Source organism: Pan paniscus, chromosome 12 (genome assembly GCF_029289425.2).
Source record: "Pan paniscus chromosome 12, NHGRI_mPanPan1-v2.0_pri, whole genome shotgun sequence".
In the NCBI taxonomy this organism is placed as follows: Eukaryota; Metazoa; Chordata; class Mammalia; order Primates; family Hominidae; genus Pan; species Pan paniscus.
The window spans coordinates 34,991,818-35,008,097 of NC_073261.2; the positions used below are offsets into that span (position 1 = coordinate 34,991,818).

General features: G+C 57.7%; 1 protein-coding gene across 1 annotated transcript; it reads left to right on the forward strand.

The window, feature by feature from the left end:
* Positions 1–11,395: 11,395 nt before the first annotated feature.
* LOC100976022 (B cell receptor associated protein 31) lies at positions 11,396–14,973 on the forward strand (the record flags this gene model as incomplete). The annotated part of the gene is given in 4 exon segments (XM_034952282.2): positions 11,396–11,521; positions 12,412–12,535; positions 13,361–13,461; positions 14,500–14,973. Coding segments are annotated over 4 exon segments (390 nt in total), but the record flags the coding sequence as incomplete, so codon positions are not given.
* Positions 14,974–16,280: the final 1,307 nt, after the last annotated feature.

Below are 16,280 nucleotides of genomic sequence, written 5' to 3' on the forward strand. Positions count from 1 at the left end.
CCTGCCTTGGCTTTTGCCCTGCCCTCACTATGGCCTGGCCCTGGCCCTAGCCCTGGTCCTGCCATATCCCTGGCCCTGCCCTTATCCAGGCCCTGCCCCTGCTGCTGCCCTGGCCCTGACCTGGAACCTGGTCCTGTCAAGGACCTGCCCTGACGCTGCCATGGTCCTGGCCCTCCTCTGCCTTTTTCCTGGCCCTGACCCAGACCCAGTCACTTTCCTGGCTCTGCACTGGCCTTTCCCTGGCCCTGAGCTGGCAGTGGTCTGCCCCTGGTCTTGCCATCACCCTGCCCTGCTGTGCTCTGGATGTGTCATCACCCTGCCCTGGCCCTACTCTGCCTTTGACCCTGCCGTGGCCTTACCTTGGCCCTCACCTTAGTCTTCGCTAGGCACTGCTCTGGAGCTGGCCCTAGCACAGACCTGGCCCTGACCCTGGCCCTGGTCTTTGTCCTGCCATAGCCCTGGCCCTGAAGTGGACTTGGAGGTGTCCTGGCCCCGGCGTAACATGGCTCTGCATTGGTCTGTCACTGCCCTGCCCCTACCATCACCTTGCCCTGCTCTGCCCTGTCCCAGTACTGACCCGGCCATACTATTTCCCTGCCCTACCCTGCCTCGGCTGTGCCCTGGCTCGGCTCTGGCCCTGGCCCCAGCCCTGCCCTGGACATGCTCTGACACTGCCTCAGCCTTGGCACTAGCCTGGCTCTTTCTTGGCATCAGCCCTGCTCTCTCTGTGGACCGGCTCTTGTCCTGTCCTGCACTGGCCATACCATGACCTCTCCTGCCCTGCCCTGACTCAGCCCTGACTCAGCCCTGGCCCAGCCTTGGCCTTGGCATTGCCCCTAGTCCTGCCATATTTCTTGCCCTGTCCCTACCCTGGCCTTGGCCCTGACCCTTACCTTGCTCTGGCCCTGCCCTTGCCCTAACACAGCCCCTGGCCCTGTCATGGCCCTGCCCTGGACCTGTCCTGGCCCTGGCCCTTCCCTGCTTGAGACCTTGCCCTGGTTCTCCCCTGGCCCTGACCCTGAAATGCCTGGCCCTACCCTGGCCTTGCACTGCTCTGGCGCTTGCCCTGACTCTGGTCCTGTCACTGGCCTAGCCCCAGCCCTGTTGCTGGTCTTACCATGGCCCAGACCGTGCCTTGGCCCTGCCCTGACACTGTCCTGGACCCTGGCTGTGCCAAGAACCTGCACTGTCCTTGCCCTTGTTTTGCTCCTGCCCTGAACCTGGTCCTGCCCAGGCCATGGCCATGGCCCTGGCCCTGGCCCTGCCCTGGCTGTTCCCTGGCCCTGCCCAGATCCTGGCACTGGCCTGGCCCTGCCCTGCCTTGGCCCTATTCTTTCCTGGCTCTGCCTTGCCAGCCCTGGCCCTGCCTTGGCCCTAGGCTGGCTTTGACCCTGCCCTGGCCCTACCTTGGCCTTCACCTTAGCGTTACCTGGGCACTGTGTTGGACCTGGCCATAACACAAACCTGGTTGTGGCCCTGGCCCTGCCATGACCCTGTCCCAGACCCTAGCCCTGCCAGGTACCTGTCCTGGCCCTGCTCTGGGCCTGGCTTTGTCCCTGGTTCTTAGATGACTCTGGCCCTGCCCCTGCCCTTGCCCTTGCCCTGGCACTGGCCTTGGACATGTCCATGGTCCTAACCCTGGCCCTGCCCTGGAGCTGCCACTGTCTTGGCCCTGCCCTGGCTCTGGCCCTGCCCCGGCCCTGGCCCTGCCCCGGCCCCATCCATAGACCTGCCCTGGTTGGTCATGCCCTACCTTAACCCTGTGCTACCCTGGGCCTGCTCCACCCTGCCCTGGCCCTGCCCTCCCTTTGGCCCTGCCCTGACCCCGCCTTGGCCCTCACACTGGCCCTAGCACAGACCTGGTCCTATCTGTGGCCTTGGCCTGGCATTGACCCCTGCTCCTGACCCTGGTCCTGCCATGGCCTTGGCCCTGCCAATGACCCTGACAGCTCTGGCCCTGGCCCTGTCTTGGCCCTGGCCCTGAACTGGCCCTGCCCTGACCCTGGCCCTGAAGTGGATTTGCAGGTGTGCTGTCCTTGATTTAACCTGGCCCTACCATGGCCCTGTCCCTCCCTTGGCTCTGTCCTGGTCTTGTGCTGACCCTGACCCAGACCTTGGCCCTGCCCTAGCCTTGTCCTAGACCTGGCCATGGCCCTGCCTCTGGCCTGGACTGGCGCTGGCACTGGCATGGACCCTGGCCCTGGCCCTTTGCTACTTAAGGCCATACCCTGGCCCAGCCCTGGTCCTGACCCTTTCCTGGCCCTACTTTGGCCTGGCTCTACCCTGGCATGCTATTCTGGCCCTAGCCCTGACCCTGTCCCTGTCCCTGTCCTGGCCCTAGCCCCGTTGCTGGTCCTGCCATTGCCCTTGTCCTGCCATTGCCCTTTCCTGGTCCTGGCCCTGGCCTTGTCCCAGCCCTGCTCTGGCCCTGGTCTGAACCCTGGCCCTGCAGTGGACCTGCCTTGGTCCTGCCCAGACCGTGGCTCTGGCCCTACCTCTGCCCTGGCCATACCCTTGCCCTGGCCTGGACCCCAATCCTGGTCCTTGTCCTGCCCCAGCTGTGGCCCTGGCCCTGCCCTGCCTGTGCCCTGTTCTATCCTGGGCTGGCCCTGCCATGGCCTGGTCTTGCCATTGCCCTGCCCTAGCCTGCCCTGCTTGTGCCCTAGATCTGCCCCGGCCTTTGCCCCTGTCTAGGTTCTAGCCTTAACTCTTAGACTAGCAAGGAGTATATATTTCTGGCAAAATTCCATAAATGATTAACTAGATCGCTTATGGGCAACTGGTGAATCCACACTGATCCCTGGGATCACCATTTCCTTTTCTAAGAAGTCACGCAAGACCAACCTCATGGCTTTTTTGGATCAGGCTACTGGATGGGAACACGGGAGGGTGTGGCACCTGAGCCACCATGCCCAGCCTCCACATGCTTTTCAAAAACATTCCCGTGTTTAAAAAAAGTTAACCATGGGGCTTTAAAGCACCACATGCTTTAAATGCCCCTTGGTGACTTGAATGTTCTACTCAGTTTATCATGAATGTTTTTCTGGGACAGCTGACCTGTTTCCAGCATATTTATTTATTTATTTATTTATTTACTTATTTTTGAGGCAAGTTCTCGCTCCATCACCCAGGCTGGAGTGCATTGGTGTGATCATGGCTCACTGCAGCCCTGCCCTTTTGCCTCAGCCTCCCGAGTAGCTGGGACTATAGGCACGTGCCACCACGTCCTAATTTTTAAATTTTTTATAGAGACAGAGTCTTGCTCTGTTACCCAAGCTGATCTCAAACTGCTGGGCTCAAGAAATCCTCCCACCTCATCCTCCCAAAGTGCTAGGATTACAGGCATGAGCCACTGTGCCTGGCCTCTCCAGCGTTCTTGAGTGTTCCTGAGTGTCTACCCAATTCCTCAATGGTGGATGTCGAGACTGCAGCTCTGTTTCTGACGTCATAAACAGCGGCCTCAGCTAGTCTGTTTTCTGTGGGCCTCCTGATCCTCTTGGAGCACCCGTGCCACTACTATTATCTGTCTGTTTCTTTGTCGTTGTTGTTGATTTTTTTTCTTTTTTCTTTTTCTTTTCTTTTTTTTTTTTTTTTTTTTGAGACACAGTCTCTCTGTGTCACCAAGGCCGGAGGGCAGTGGCACAATCTCAGCTTACTGCAGCCTCCGCTTCCTGGGTTCAAGCAGTTCTCATGTCTCAGCCTCCCAAGTAGCTGGGACTACAGTCACATTCCACCATGCCTGGCTAATTTTTGTATTTTTAGTAGAGAGAGGGTTTCGCCATGTTGGCCAGGCTGGTCGTCTCCTACTCCTGTCCTCATGTGATCCACCCACCTCGGCCTCCCAAAGTGCTGAGAGTACAGGCATGAGCCACCACACCCACCCCCTTTCTTTCCATGTTCTTTATGTCCCACGGAGAGGCTCAGTTCTTGAACGCGAGCAGGTACTCATGGCGTGAGCAGGTACTCATGGGCTGAGCAGGTTAGATGGTTAGGAGTTAAGGGCTCCAGACTTCGTATGCAACTTTTCTGAGTGGTAGAGAGCCTGCCTAGTGGGTATTCCAGTACTGCTGGGATGCAGTCACCTGTGTGGATTAATATTTTGCAAGGGTGTATGGGATGGAGTGGAGCAGGAGAGCCTGAAGTGGGGAGACCAAGTTGGAGGTTGTCAGTGAGACTTGCTGGGAACCTGAACTGGGGCAGTGGTAGCAGAAGTGGGGTTGAGGGGACAGAGCTGAGAGGCCCACGTGGAGTTGAATCAGCAGGCTTTTCCAGTCTCTGGGAGTCTGAGATGATCTTGGTTCTGCTCTGGACTTTCGGAATGCGAGGACGCAGCCCCCTGCTGGAAAGGGAGCTCTGGCTGCCCATGGAGTAACACTATCGTGCTAGGTGTGAAGGCTGGTTGCAGAGTGGGACTTCTGGCCAGGCCTGGGGACAGCAAGGAAAGGAGGGGACAGGGAGAGCAGGGTTGAGCAGGGGAGGCCTGGCAGATGATCAGGATAGGGTGCTTCCGGGCAGTTGAGCTTGGGTTGCTGGCTTCACAGAGGTATTGAGGCTGGGACAGAGGGAATGTGATGACAGGATGGATTCCAGCCTCCAGCAGAGCGTTAGAAGATCGAGGAGCAGAAGGAAGAGGGAAGCAAGATCAAGAAGGAGGATGTGAGCAGGTTAGTGGCCAAGGAGGGGAGCATGTTCCGGAGAAAGCCTGGTGCTTAGCACTAGTTTTCAGCGGGACTGGGCTTAGGACACATAGGAGGTTATCCTGAGAACCCCTGAGTAGCCCTTGTAATTGGGAAAGGGGGCCTGGCCTGAAAGGAAACATCACACCTAGAAGCAAGCCAGTACCCTTGGCCCCCATAGTCTGCTACTGCTGCCTTGGATAGCAGTGGGAGAGTCCCAGCTTCCCAGCCAAAGCCTCCTGAGCTTTTGTCCTGCCTCTGCCACTACTGTCTCAGTCCTATCACTTGACCCAGAAGCCTGGGGCTGATCTGCCCTTTCTTCTTGTCCCATGTGACTGCCCAACCATCATGGCCATTTCTCAGTGTGTGGCCCAGCAGGGTGAGGCACTTTCACGTTTTCAGGTAGCCAACCTCCAGAAGTCTTCAGCCTGCAGAGCTGGACTCCACCCATGAAAGAGCCTGTAGATGTCACCTCCTAAGCCTCTCTCTCACAACCCTTGGGACCACTGCTGTGGTGGGGCCACCACCATCCCATATAGACCAAGTGGGCTCCCTGCCACCTGCCTTCCCCCCTTTGGCTTGTGCACCCCACTTCCAGTGGCTTGCTATCACATGGATCCTCCAGGACGCGGCTCCCCCACAGTCTCTGCTTCGGCCTCCCCCTGTCATGAAGCAGCCATGTGGGTCTCATGGGAGAGCCTCACGTAATACATGCTCTCCTCCAACTCAATTCTCTGAGCATTTTGGGGGTCTCTGTGCGGAACACCCCCTCCAGCTGCCGGCCCAGCCAGAACCTCCTCTTCATGAATCTCTGAGGCTTCCCTGTGGAGCCTGTTCCAAGGGGCCCACACCATGTCCCTGGCTGACCCATAGTGCTGTCCTCAGGTCCCAGGGCAGCCTGCATATGCAGCTCTGAGGCGTGGCACTTGGCAGGGTTGCCCATCATGGAAAACCTGGGCTCTTCCCCTTTAGACTGTTAAGCTCAGTGCCAAAGGCCTGGCACATATGAAGGGCCGCTGAAACCTTTGGTGACTGAATGGGCTGTCCCGGGCTGACGGCGACAGCTTTAGGTGCGTGTCTGGGTTGAACTTGTCGGGCTTTTTAGACAAGCAGCCCAGCTTTTCAGGTCTTAGGAGCTATGAGAGTTTGTGAAGATGGATGCATCGGGTCCACCTCCAGGGGACCACACTGGATGAGCCACTGGTTTCCGCTTGTGGAAAACTCCAGCAGTCGCTCCTGTTCCCTTCCTGCCAACCTTGCACTTCAGGGGCACAGCTAGCGAGAGGCCCTCTTGAGTCTTGGAGTGTGTTGGGGACAGCAGCTCCCTCTGGGCTGGGGTTTGTGTGTTCAGAGGACCTGCACTGCCTTCTCTGCCTTACTCAGCTTAAATGGTGGTCAAGGTTAGGCCCAAAGTGCTGGTTAGCAGCCAGTCACAGGAGGGCCCCTGTTTGTGTGGAAGCCCCCTGAATTTTTGCTGATCTGAACTTGATCCACAGGCATCTTTTCTTTCCTCCTTACCCCTCCAGGGTAGAATCCCATCGCTGTCATTAGCCCAGATGGAGCTGCCTGTGCTTCTCTGCTGAGCTGCTTTTTCTTCTTTTTTAGGTTGAGTCATCTAATCACAGACTACCTTTGCCTAAGTTGTCTTACCTCACTCGGTTGCTCTCTACCCTCCAGCTTACCCCAAACCGCTCAGATAGCTGGTTTTAAAAAAGATACACAGCAAAACCCCAGAAACCCAGCTGGTCTATGTCACTTGTTCTCAAGAAGAAGGGAGGACAGGCGAGACCCACACCTGCCCCTTTGCCCTGTGCTTACTGCACTGTCCTCAGGATGGGCGAGCTCCATCTGGGTCGTGGGCTGGAGCTGCCACAAGGCATGTTCTCATTTGAAACGGCCTCCATTTCCCCCAGCTCTAGCCCTCCTCTTCCCATCTTCTCCAGTGTCTGTGTGCTGGGAGGCTACAAGGAAGGCAACGCAGCTGTACCAAAATGGACTTGGGGCAGTCCCTTGGGGCAGCCTTCTCGGGTCTGCTCTAGGTGACTCTTTCAGTTGTAACCTGTTTTCCTGATTCCAGACTGGTGGGTAAGAGTCGCTCAGGGCAGTGGAAGCCCTGGTGTTAGTCATTCTTCACTGAAGCCTTCCTGAGGCGTCACCTGACTTGCTTCCTTGCCTGGGCGCTGCCTCATTTTTTTCTTCCATAGTTGGGGCACGTTCACGCAGAGTCCACTGGCCACCCTGCGGTAGGCCTGGAAAGTCAGCAGGTGGCGCTGGGACACCAGCTTTCTGCTGGCTGGGGGCAGAGGAGTGAGTTTGTGTGAACGCCATATATATACAGGGGCTGGGGGTTGAATGACTTGACTCACCTGAAACCCGTCAGGTCAGCAGGGTGGGCCGGGGGTGGCCACAGCATGGAATCTTTTGGTTGGGACTTGCTTCTTCCCCATTTCCTATTAAGCCCATGTCCTCTTCCCCTTGCTCATGGGGGAAGACAGGGCTGCCGCAAAGTGCTTATGAGCCGTGGCTCTCCCCACTTGATATGGTTGGCCCTGTTTCTCTAGAGTCTGTGGAGAGGATCTGTTTCTCCTGCCTTCTCTGGTTTACTCAACCCTTTATAAAAGCACGACAGCCCTGCTCAGTGTCCAACAACATTCTATCAAGGAAGCCCAGTCAGATTGAGGCATTTGGGGCTGCCGTGTGTCTGCCAAGGCCACATCTGGATTCTGTTAAGTTTCATTCACTGGCCTTTTTTTGGACCCCAGGCCATTCTATTGGTGACCACCCTGTATCTGTAGGAGATGCCTTTGGCTTTTAGGTTCTTTCCTGTTTTCTGGAAATGAATAGCTAAGAACAGTGATTCGGGTAAGATTACTTGGGAGATCCAGCAGAGGCAGAAGCTAAAGACCATGTTCCGTGCCCTGTCCTGGGGGCCTGGGAAGCTACAAGGGAACAGACAGAAGCGCAAGTTAATGTGCCTGAGTGACCCAATGTGAGGGAGCAGGAAAATGTTCTAGAAGGCTGGCTCCCAGGCTGAAAAATGCCAGTGATCAGAGAGGACCTTGTCTGCATTGCTTGGGCCCTGGGTGGGGGCTGAGGGTGTGAGGATGCAGAGGCTGGAGCTCTGGGTTGTGCCTTCAGTTCATGGCATTGAATGTTTTTTCTCCCTGCAGCCATGAGCCTGGCTTGCCCATCAGCACGGGTCTGAGATGGTGCCTTCCCACCCCTGTCTTCTGTCTCCTCTGTTGCTAGACTGAGCAGCTCTGTGTCTGTCTCTGCCACTCTTGGTGCCAGGCTCCCAGGTGAACACAGGTGCAATCTAGGCCCAGGGAGATTCTGTCCAGCCTTACGTGCAGCCTCAAATCTGTCCCCTCACCTATCAGGGAGCACTTCCTCTCCTGGGAGTGGGATCCGGTCATCTGGAAGCCCAGTCCCACCCCCCGCCCCCCTTTTTTTAGCTATACTTGCTGGAGTGGGCGCAAGACCCCTTTTCAGTGTGCCAGGTATGGGAGTGCAGAGATGAAGACACAGTGCCCAGCCTAAAGACCTTCATAGCCTGGTAGGGCAGCCATATAAATGGACGGCAGCCACGCAGAGAACCGAGAATGAGGTAGTTACATGCAGGTGCCTAGGGGGCTGCTGCAGGAGCCCCCAGAAGGCATCCATCTGATGGGGTGGGAGATCCGAAAGGGTTTCTGGGGGGGAGGTGAGGATTGAGCTGGGTCGAGAGGACATTCCGGCCTGGAGGACTGCCACACAGAGCCAGGTGTGTTCCAGGAATGGTGAGGGGTTAGGTGTTACTAGAGAAGGGGGCCACGTGGTTAGTGAGGGAGGAGAGCTCACTGAGGGCGTGCGTGCTGGCAGCAGGTGGCTTAAGCAGAGGGCTGACATGGTCGGATTTGCCTTGCTCTGGGAGGTGGATGGGAAAGCTGTATGGTGGCAGATAGGGAGGAGGCGCCAGCAGTGGGGATGATGGCGGGCATGTTTGCAGTTGACATGGAAAGCGCTGGGTTGCGGCCTGGGCTAGGGGGCCAAGAGGGCCGAGTCTAAGGTGGTTTGCCTGCCCATGACTACAGCAGGGGCTACACGAGGTGGTCAGATCAGGCAGGACAAGGGAAGGCCCATTTTGGACAAGCTGAGTCTAGAATGTCTCTGGGGACATCCAGGAGCCAATGTTTAGCAGGAGGTTAGGTGTGAGTCTGGGCCGCAGAGAAAACCCTTTCAGGGATAAGAGTGGCTGGGAAGAAGGTATAGGGTGTCAGCTGAAGAGTGCAGATCCCAGAGGGAGCAGAATAACAGTGGGAGGAGGGTGTTGCGAGGGGACCTCAGGAGGGTAACTTAGCAGCAGAGCAAGGAGCTCAGGGTGACCGCCTGCCTGGGTGGTTAGGAGGCCACTGGTGGCCCTGCTGCTGGCTTGGAAGGGCAGGCTTTGGCCAGCCTAGATTGAGGAATACATGTGAGGGAAAAGACCAGGGGCTTGGGCAGGGTGACTCCAGGAAGGAAGCAGTTGAAGGTGAGGTTCCTGGGGGGAGAATGATCCCGGGTCATCTAGCAGGAAGAGAGAGGACCTAGAAGGTGTGAAAAAGAACTATCGGGCTGGGGGTGCAGTGGGTGCTGTGGGGGTGGGGAGCGCCTGTGAGGGTTGGCAAGAGGAAGGGGAACCAGGGCCTGGCAGAGGGGAGCCCCAGACTGTCTCAAGGCTGGGAACTAAAGGCCTGGGCTGGGGCTGAGCAGGGTCAGGCTTTCGGACAGACACGGTGTGGATCTTGCGCTGGACTTTGTGTATGCCCTGGCCTATCTTGGAAGCCCTGGTTCTCAATAGCCAGGAAAGGCCTGGAATGGTCTGAAAAGAGCTGGGCCTCTGCTGCACTGCCATGGAAGCATTTGTGTTAGCTATTTCCCTGGGTACTGGGGTGACAGCCATGGGCACTCACCAGCAGCCGCTTGCCTGGCCTGGTGGTGGGGAGTATAGCCTTCAGTCTTGCTTGGTCCTCTCTCTACCACCAGGTGGCATGACCCCCACCCCTCAATTCCAGCTAGGAGTAGCGATCCTCTTCCTCTCTACATCACTGGGATCTGCTCTGGGGCTGGGCAGCTCCTTGCCGGGGGTTGGGTCTTAGTCAGACTTGCCTTTCTTTCTAGGCCTCTCCAGTGACTTCTGGCCATGCCGATGTGAGTCAGATGCGTTGTTTCTCTCTGGCTCCTAGGGCGCTCAGTAGCTTCCTCCACCTTCAGGCTGTAGCCCAGTCAGGGGCAGGCTGGTGGGCAGCTGGGGGCTGAGGCAGGGAAACTTGAGCCCTAGGCCACGAGGTCCTGGGCCACTAATTTTAGAAAGCACATGTCACTGGAAACTCTCCTTCTCTGCCAGGAATCAATGGCCTGGCTCTCCTGGTGCTGCCAGGGGCCCCTGGGAGCCTCTCCCCAAACCGGGAACCTCAGGGGTGTCTCCTGGCCTGGGTGGGTACTTTCTGTCCTGAGTACATCTCGAAAGGGGCTCTTCCGAGGCCCCGGACAGCCATGGCTTGGGCCAGGGAGGTAGCTCACCTTGTCTGCTCTCTACTTTCTCCAGCCCTTCCGGGCTGCCCCTGGCCATGAGCAGAGGCTATGAAGTGTGAAGGCCTGGCTGGGGCAGGAGGCCACTTCGACTCTTCTGAGTAAGCTGTTGTTGAAGCACCCTGGACTAAGCAGATTTGTCTCTTCCTTCCCCCAGGCCCTGTGTGACCCTTGCCTTCTGAGGTGTGTGAGAAAGGAACCCCTGCCTTGTTTTGACTGCTTGAATGAGTCCTTCCCTCCTCTCTTCCTGCCAGCTAACATCTCGGGGCAAGGGTGAACCAAGGGAAATGAAGTGGCCATTCCAATCTCTGTTTGGGGACTAGCATCTGCCTCCAGCTGCCACGTATTTGCCTGTCTCTCCTGGCTTCTTCAGATAGGCAGCGTGTGCCTGTGTCCTGATTCCTGTACACCCTCCAGCCCAAGAAGACCTCATTTGGGGTGCTGTTACATAACGGATGTGTTCCAGTGCAGCCTGAATGATGAGTTGGGAAGGAGGCTGGCCAGAGAAGAGAGTTCTATCTTACGTTGGGACCTGGGAGCCGTTCCCTGTTAGTTTAGAGAGTAGAGTGGTTCCAAGCTCAGGTTCTGGAGTCAGGCAGACATAATTTGGAATTCCAGCCATGTCCGTTTCTGGTTTTTGGCCTTGGGTACATTGATTTACGCTGCTGAACTTCAGTTTCCTTCTCTATAAGCTGGGGCAGTGATAGTAACTTCCTCATCAGGTAGATGTGAGGATGCGGCCTGGCATGTTGGAAGTGCTCAGATTGATTAGCTTCTCTCGTTACCTTACCAAGGCAAGCCCAGCCTTGAGGGGAGGAAGGTGGTGCTGTGGCTTGTCTGGCACGTCTAGACCCTGACCCGGAAAGTGCCACGTTCCGGGACCTCATGCTGTATCGAGGCTCTTCCCAGCCCCCAGGCTCCTGCTTCCAGCCCCTCCCAGAGCTGAGGGTGGCCGTTGGGCACAGCGGCAGAGGACAGCTCCTGGGCTCCACCTTTTCCCTCACACTGCCAGCACCAGGTTGGCGGCTTCTCGCTCGGCTGCCTTGGCAAGAGGGCAGGTCCAGGCTGGAGCCAGGTGTTGAGTGGGGGCAACCAGGAGGTGCTCCTGCCAGCCCTTCATGCACTTTTTCTCACTTCTCCCTTCTTTTTGTAAATAATCATGCCTGCTTAGATGCCTGGCGACTCTCATCTCACAGCAGGCCACACTGCTGGCCTCCAATGAAGCCTTTAAAAAGCAGATGGAGAGTGCTAGTGAGGCGGCCAAGAAGTACATGGAGAATGACCAGCTCAAGAAGGTGAGTCCAGTTTTTCGACCCACCATGGGGCGTCCTGGTGTTATACTGCAGGAGCCATATTCTTTACGGCCTCAGTGGCCACTGCTAGCCTATCACCCTGGGAAATGTGCCTGAAAAGCCAGAGTTGGGTGGAGGCACAGAGGGGAAGTCCTCAGTGGGGAGAGTATGCCTGCTGGAGGCGTCTGTGTGTGGGGGTCCTGGTGAGGAGGAGGGTGTTGCTGCTCACATTTCCATCCATTGCTTCCAGTCAGACCCTTCCCTGAGAAAAATGGCCCCTCAGTGAGCCAGGCCCTCTGCTGTGAACCGAAAGCCCTCAGCTAGGCCCTTGTTCCCTGCAAGATTGCCGCACCCCCTCTGGAACTCGGGGTCTGTGGCATCCCTCAGTGCTGGAGAGGAGGTGGGGCCAGGGTAGTTGGCCAGTCTTCGAAGTCCTGTCAGGAGGTGAGCTGCAAGGCAAGCTTGGAGGGATGTGGATGCAGAGGTGGGATAGAGCTGGCCAGGCCGACTGGGGGCTCCTGACTGCAGTGAGCGGCACCGTGTAGAGAGCACAAGGCACCGCCATCCGCGGAGTGGTTGGTGAGCACCATGAAGCTGCTGAGCCCTGCTGCTCGGGAAGGAGGCAGGGCCAGGGGCCAGGGCAGGCAAGGCGTGCCCGGCGAACGGCAGCAGGTGGCCCCACTGGCGCTTCTCTTCCCCTCGGCGGGCAACCACACCCTGGCCTTTGCCTAGGAGCTGGGAGCAAGTGGTGGCTCTGTTCCGCGTTGACATTTCTGAAGGGGCGAGTGGCCAGGGCAGCTTGAGGAACCGCAGCTCAGTGGGGAGGATGGGGCTGGAACCTCTCCCTCCCTCCCTCCCTCCTGAGTAACCCTGACCTTTGGCACTTTTCCCAGTGCGCTGCTGTTGATGGAAGCAAGTTGGATGTCGGGAATGCTGAGGTGAAGTTGGAGGAAGAGAACAGGAGCCTGAAGGCTTAGCTGCGGAAGCTAAAGGACGAGCTGGCCAGCACTAAGCAAAGTGAGGCTTGACCTCATGTCCTTCCCCACAGGGAAGTCCAGAGGAGCGTCCTCTGCCCACTGCTGCCCATTTTGTGCCAAAGTATTAGTAACAAGCCTTGCACGCGTGCTCGAGGGCTGCGTGAAAACAAACAAATAGCACCCTGTGCCTCCAACCCCAATGCAGCCATGCTTAGCCGGCAGGCCAGTGAGGCTAAGTGGTTTGAATGGGGCTCAGGAGGAACAAGGCTGCAGTTGGTGGGACTCGATTGCCCTGCGCTAGAGCAGTGCACGCTGGGGCTTTCCCATCCAGAGTGTGGCACGGTAGCCCCAGCGTGCCTGGGGGCTTAGAATGAGGGGAGTGTGGGAGTGGTGTTCAGGAGGGGAGTGGGCAGCTCCCAGGCGGCCTGCCTGTCTTTGGTCTCCCATGCATAGACTTAAGTCTGGGGCATTTTCCCACAATACCACAGGCCTCGCCTGCTGCTGCTGTCTGCAAGGCATGGTTGTCATTGGGTCTCGCTTTCAGGCTGGGATCTTGTTCCCTGTCTCCCACTCTCAGCCTCCCTGGAGGTTACCCTTGCCGAGAGCCACTAGAGTTCCCCTTCATTAAAGGAACTGGGGGATGTCCTCTGTATTTCTTTTGCTTTATCTTGAGCTTTTTTGTCAGCCTTTCCCTCTACTTTGGGGGCCTGCAAAAGCAGAGGGGCTTTATTTTGAGAAGTAGGCTCCTGTATAACCTCGTTTGAGATAGATTTGGGCCAGTTTCTGGTGTCTGTAGAAGCTGGGTTTTTACCCCCGATTCCTGTCTTTTCATTTCTGTTTTCTTGGTCATTTACATCATTTCAAGAACTAGAGAAAGCTGAAAACCAGGTTCTGGCCATGCGGAAGCAGTCTGAGGGCCTCACCAAGGAGTACGACCGCTTGCTGGAGGAGCACGCAAAGCTGCAGGTCAGCCCTCACGTATCGCTGCACCCAGGGCAGGAAAGCAGAGCAGGATGAGGCAGCCCCTGCGGGTGTGGAGGGAACCTTCCAGGGGCCCAGGGGCCGGCCGCCCTCTCCCCCACTCCCCCTGGCCACCTCTGCCCTACCGAGTGGGACCATTCACCGGGCAGGAGAGGGGTGGCCTGGCAGCAGATGTAGGCACTTGCTGAGGCGGCCCTCGGGAGTGGCACTGGCTCACTAGGCTCTAAGCCTTCCTACCTTGGTGCTCAGGCTCATTCCATGGTTTGGGGCCCAGTCAAGAACAAAGAAGCAGGTGAAACTCTGGGACCCACTGCTGGCTTTCTTTCCTAGAGTGCTGGGGGGTGACATAGGGCAAAGATCCCTGGGCAAGTAAGGGCACAAGGTGTCAAAAAGGCACCTCCCCTAGCAGGCACTAGTTGTGGCCATCACCTGCTGCCCTAGGCCTGATCCGAGTCCTCAGACTAGCTTGGGTGCACCAGGCCGCATTTGGAAGCCAGGCGGTCTTGACGTTGGGAGTGAGGGCCACATAAATACTCCTAACTTTGGACAGCTGGCCTCAGTGCTTGGTGGCCCAAGTTTGGGCACCACAGCAGGTGGGGAGGAAGGGTCCAGCCTCAAAGAGGGCACCCATGCCCTCTGTATAGGGCAGGCTTGGCAGATGGGACTTGGGCTTCGAGGGCACCTGTCAAAGGTGTGCAGAGTTGGGAAGGGCCTGATCAGGTCTTGAAGGGTACTGGATACCTTGCTGTTCCCTGCAGCCAGGACTCAGCCCCCAGTGAGGTCCTGGCAGTCCTCCCTGGCTGGCGTTAGGTCCAGGGCTTTCCTTAGAGCGTGGGCCAGGGCCAATGCTCCCACCCTGGCAGGCCTTTGGGTGTAGCTGGGGAGGGGGCCCCTTGCTCACTTGAATAGCTCTCATTAGGAGAGAGGGGAACTGAGCTGGACCTCTGGGGCATGGGGCTGGAGATGGCAGGGGAGGAGTGGACCTGGCCAACCTACTGCTGTGGGATTTCTGTCCCTTTCCAGGCTACAGTAGTTGGTCCCATGGACAAGAAGAAAGAGTAAGGGCCTCCTTCCTCCCCTGCCTGCAGCTGGCTTCCACCTGGCGCATGCCTGCTGCTTCCTGAGAGCCCAGCCTCTCCCTCCAGTACTTCTGTTTGTGCCCTTCGCTTCCCCCATTCCCTTCCACAGCTCATAGCTCGTCATCTCGGCCCTTGTCCACACTCTCCAAGCACATTACAGGGTACCTGATTGCTACACGTTCAGAATGCATTTGCTGTCATCCTGCTTGGCCTGGCCAGGCCTGGCACAGCCCTGGCTTCCACGCCTGAGTGTGGAGGGCACGAATTAGTTGTAGTCTGGCTTGCGGTGGGGCTGACTTCCTGTTGGTTTGAGCCCCTTTTTGTTTTGCCCTCTGGGTGTTTTCTTTGGTCCCGCAGGAGGGTGGGTGGAGCAGGTGGACTGGAGTTTCTCTTGAGGGCAATAAAAGTTGTCGTGGTGTGTATGTGGTGCGGTGTGTGACTGTGGCCATGGAGAGGGCTCTGCTTTCTCTCCTGCCTGGAGCCCCCAAGGGGCCACAGGCCTTCAACCTGTTTCCCCCACTGAAGGCCAGGCTCACACCTGTTCTCGAAGGCCCTGCCCTCTCTGTCCTCTTGCTCCCCGGGCTGGGTCAGGCCTCGCTTCAGGGTCACCCACCGAATGTGTGTCCTGTTTGCCTCCCTGGGTGTGGGCAGCTTGGGAGGCTCAGTAAACCGGCAGGGCTTCTGGGTAGAGGACTCGCTTGCCTTCTCTGGGTTCCTGTTCATCACATTTGGGACAGACAGAACGTGGCAGAATGCCACTAGTCACTCCCTGCCCCACCCCCTCCTGAAGGTTTGCAGGATGACCTCTGACTAATGCCAGCTGGGAGAGGAGACTTGTCCTTGGCAGTGACCTGGAGCTGGCCCAGGGCAGAGCTAGGCAGAAAGGGGCTGGGGCCCTTGGCCCTGAGAATGTGCTGGGTGTGTGCCTGCCACCAGAGCGCTGTGCTGGTGCTGGCTCCAGGGCGTCCCTCCCATGGCTCCCTCAAAGCTGTGTCTTCCAGGCCCACAGCAAGCCAGGCCAGAACCGAGGCTTCCTGCCTGGCGCCAGTGCCCAGGCCCCTGCACTGTGCTGCTTTCCAGTAGCACATGAGGAAGGCAGTCCCCGCCCGCAGCACAGTGCTCCCACCCTGCAGGGCCTCTGCCATGCCTGGTGTCTGCATGAGGACTGGGCGAAAGGGTCAGGGGAGCAGGTTAGAGGTGTGTCTCCTGGAACTGGGGGGACCCCTGAAGGATGTTGATGCTGGCAGGGTAGCTGATGGCCTGCTGTGCATGCTTGCTTCTGCCTGCCCTGCCCAGGCCCAGGCCAGTGGTTCCCTTCTCTAGCATCCTGTCGCCCTTCCCTTGTGCTCAGAGCACAGCCGCCTCGTGACAAGTTCTGTCCCTTTCCAGGCGGTCTGAGAGGTGGTGTCTGAGGGAGTAGGGGACACGTGGGCAATACCCTCTGGTTGCTGTGCCAAGGCCGAAGGCTGATACCACTTCTCCAGGAAGTGTTCTCGGCTACCTTGGGCCTCCCTGAGCTCACCCTTCTCTGAGCTTTGAAAGGCTAAAGTCCAAATGGGTGCTTCCCTCACCAGCCCTGATGGCTTCTTCCGCTGTTCTGCCTAGGCTAGCAGCAGACAGAAAGCTGCACGAGGCCAGCTTCTGGAGCGCCCTTTCTAGTGGAGTGATGGAACAACATTGGGGCAGGGGGTGTGGGCACAGGCTCTTAGAGATGAAAATTGAGGC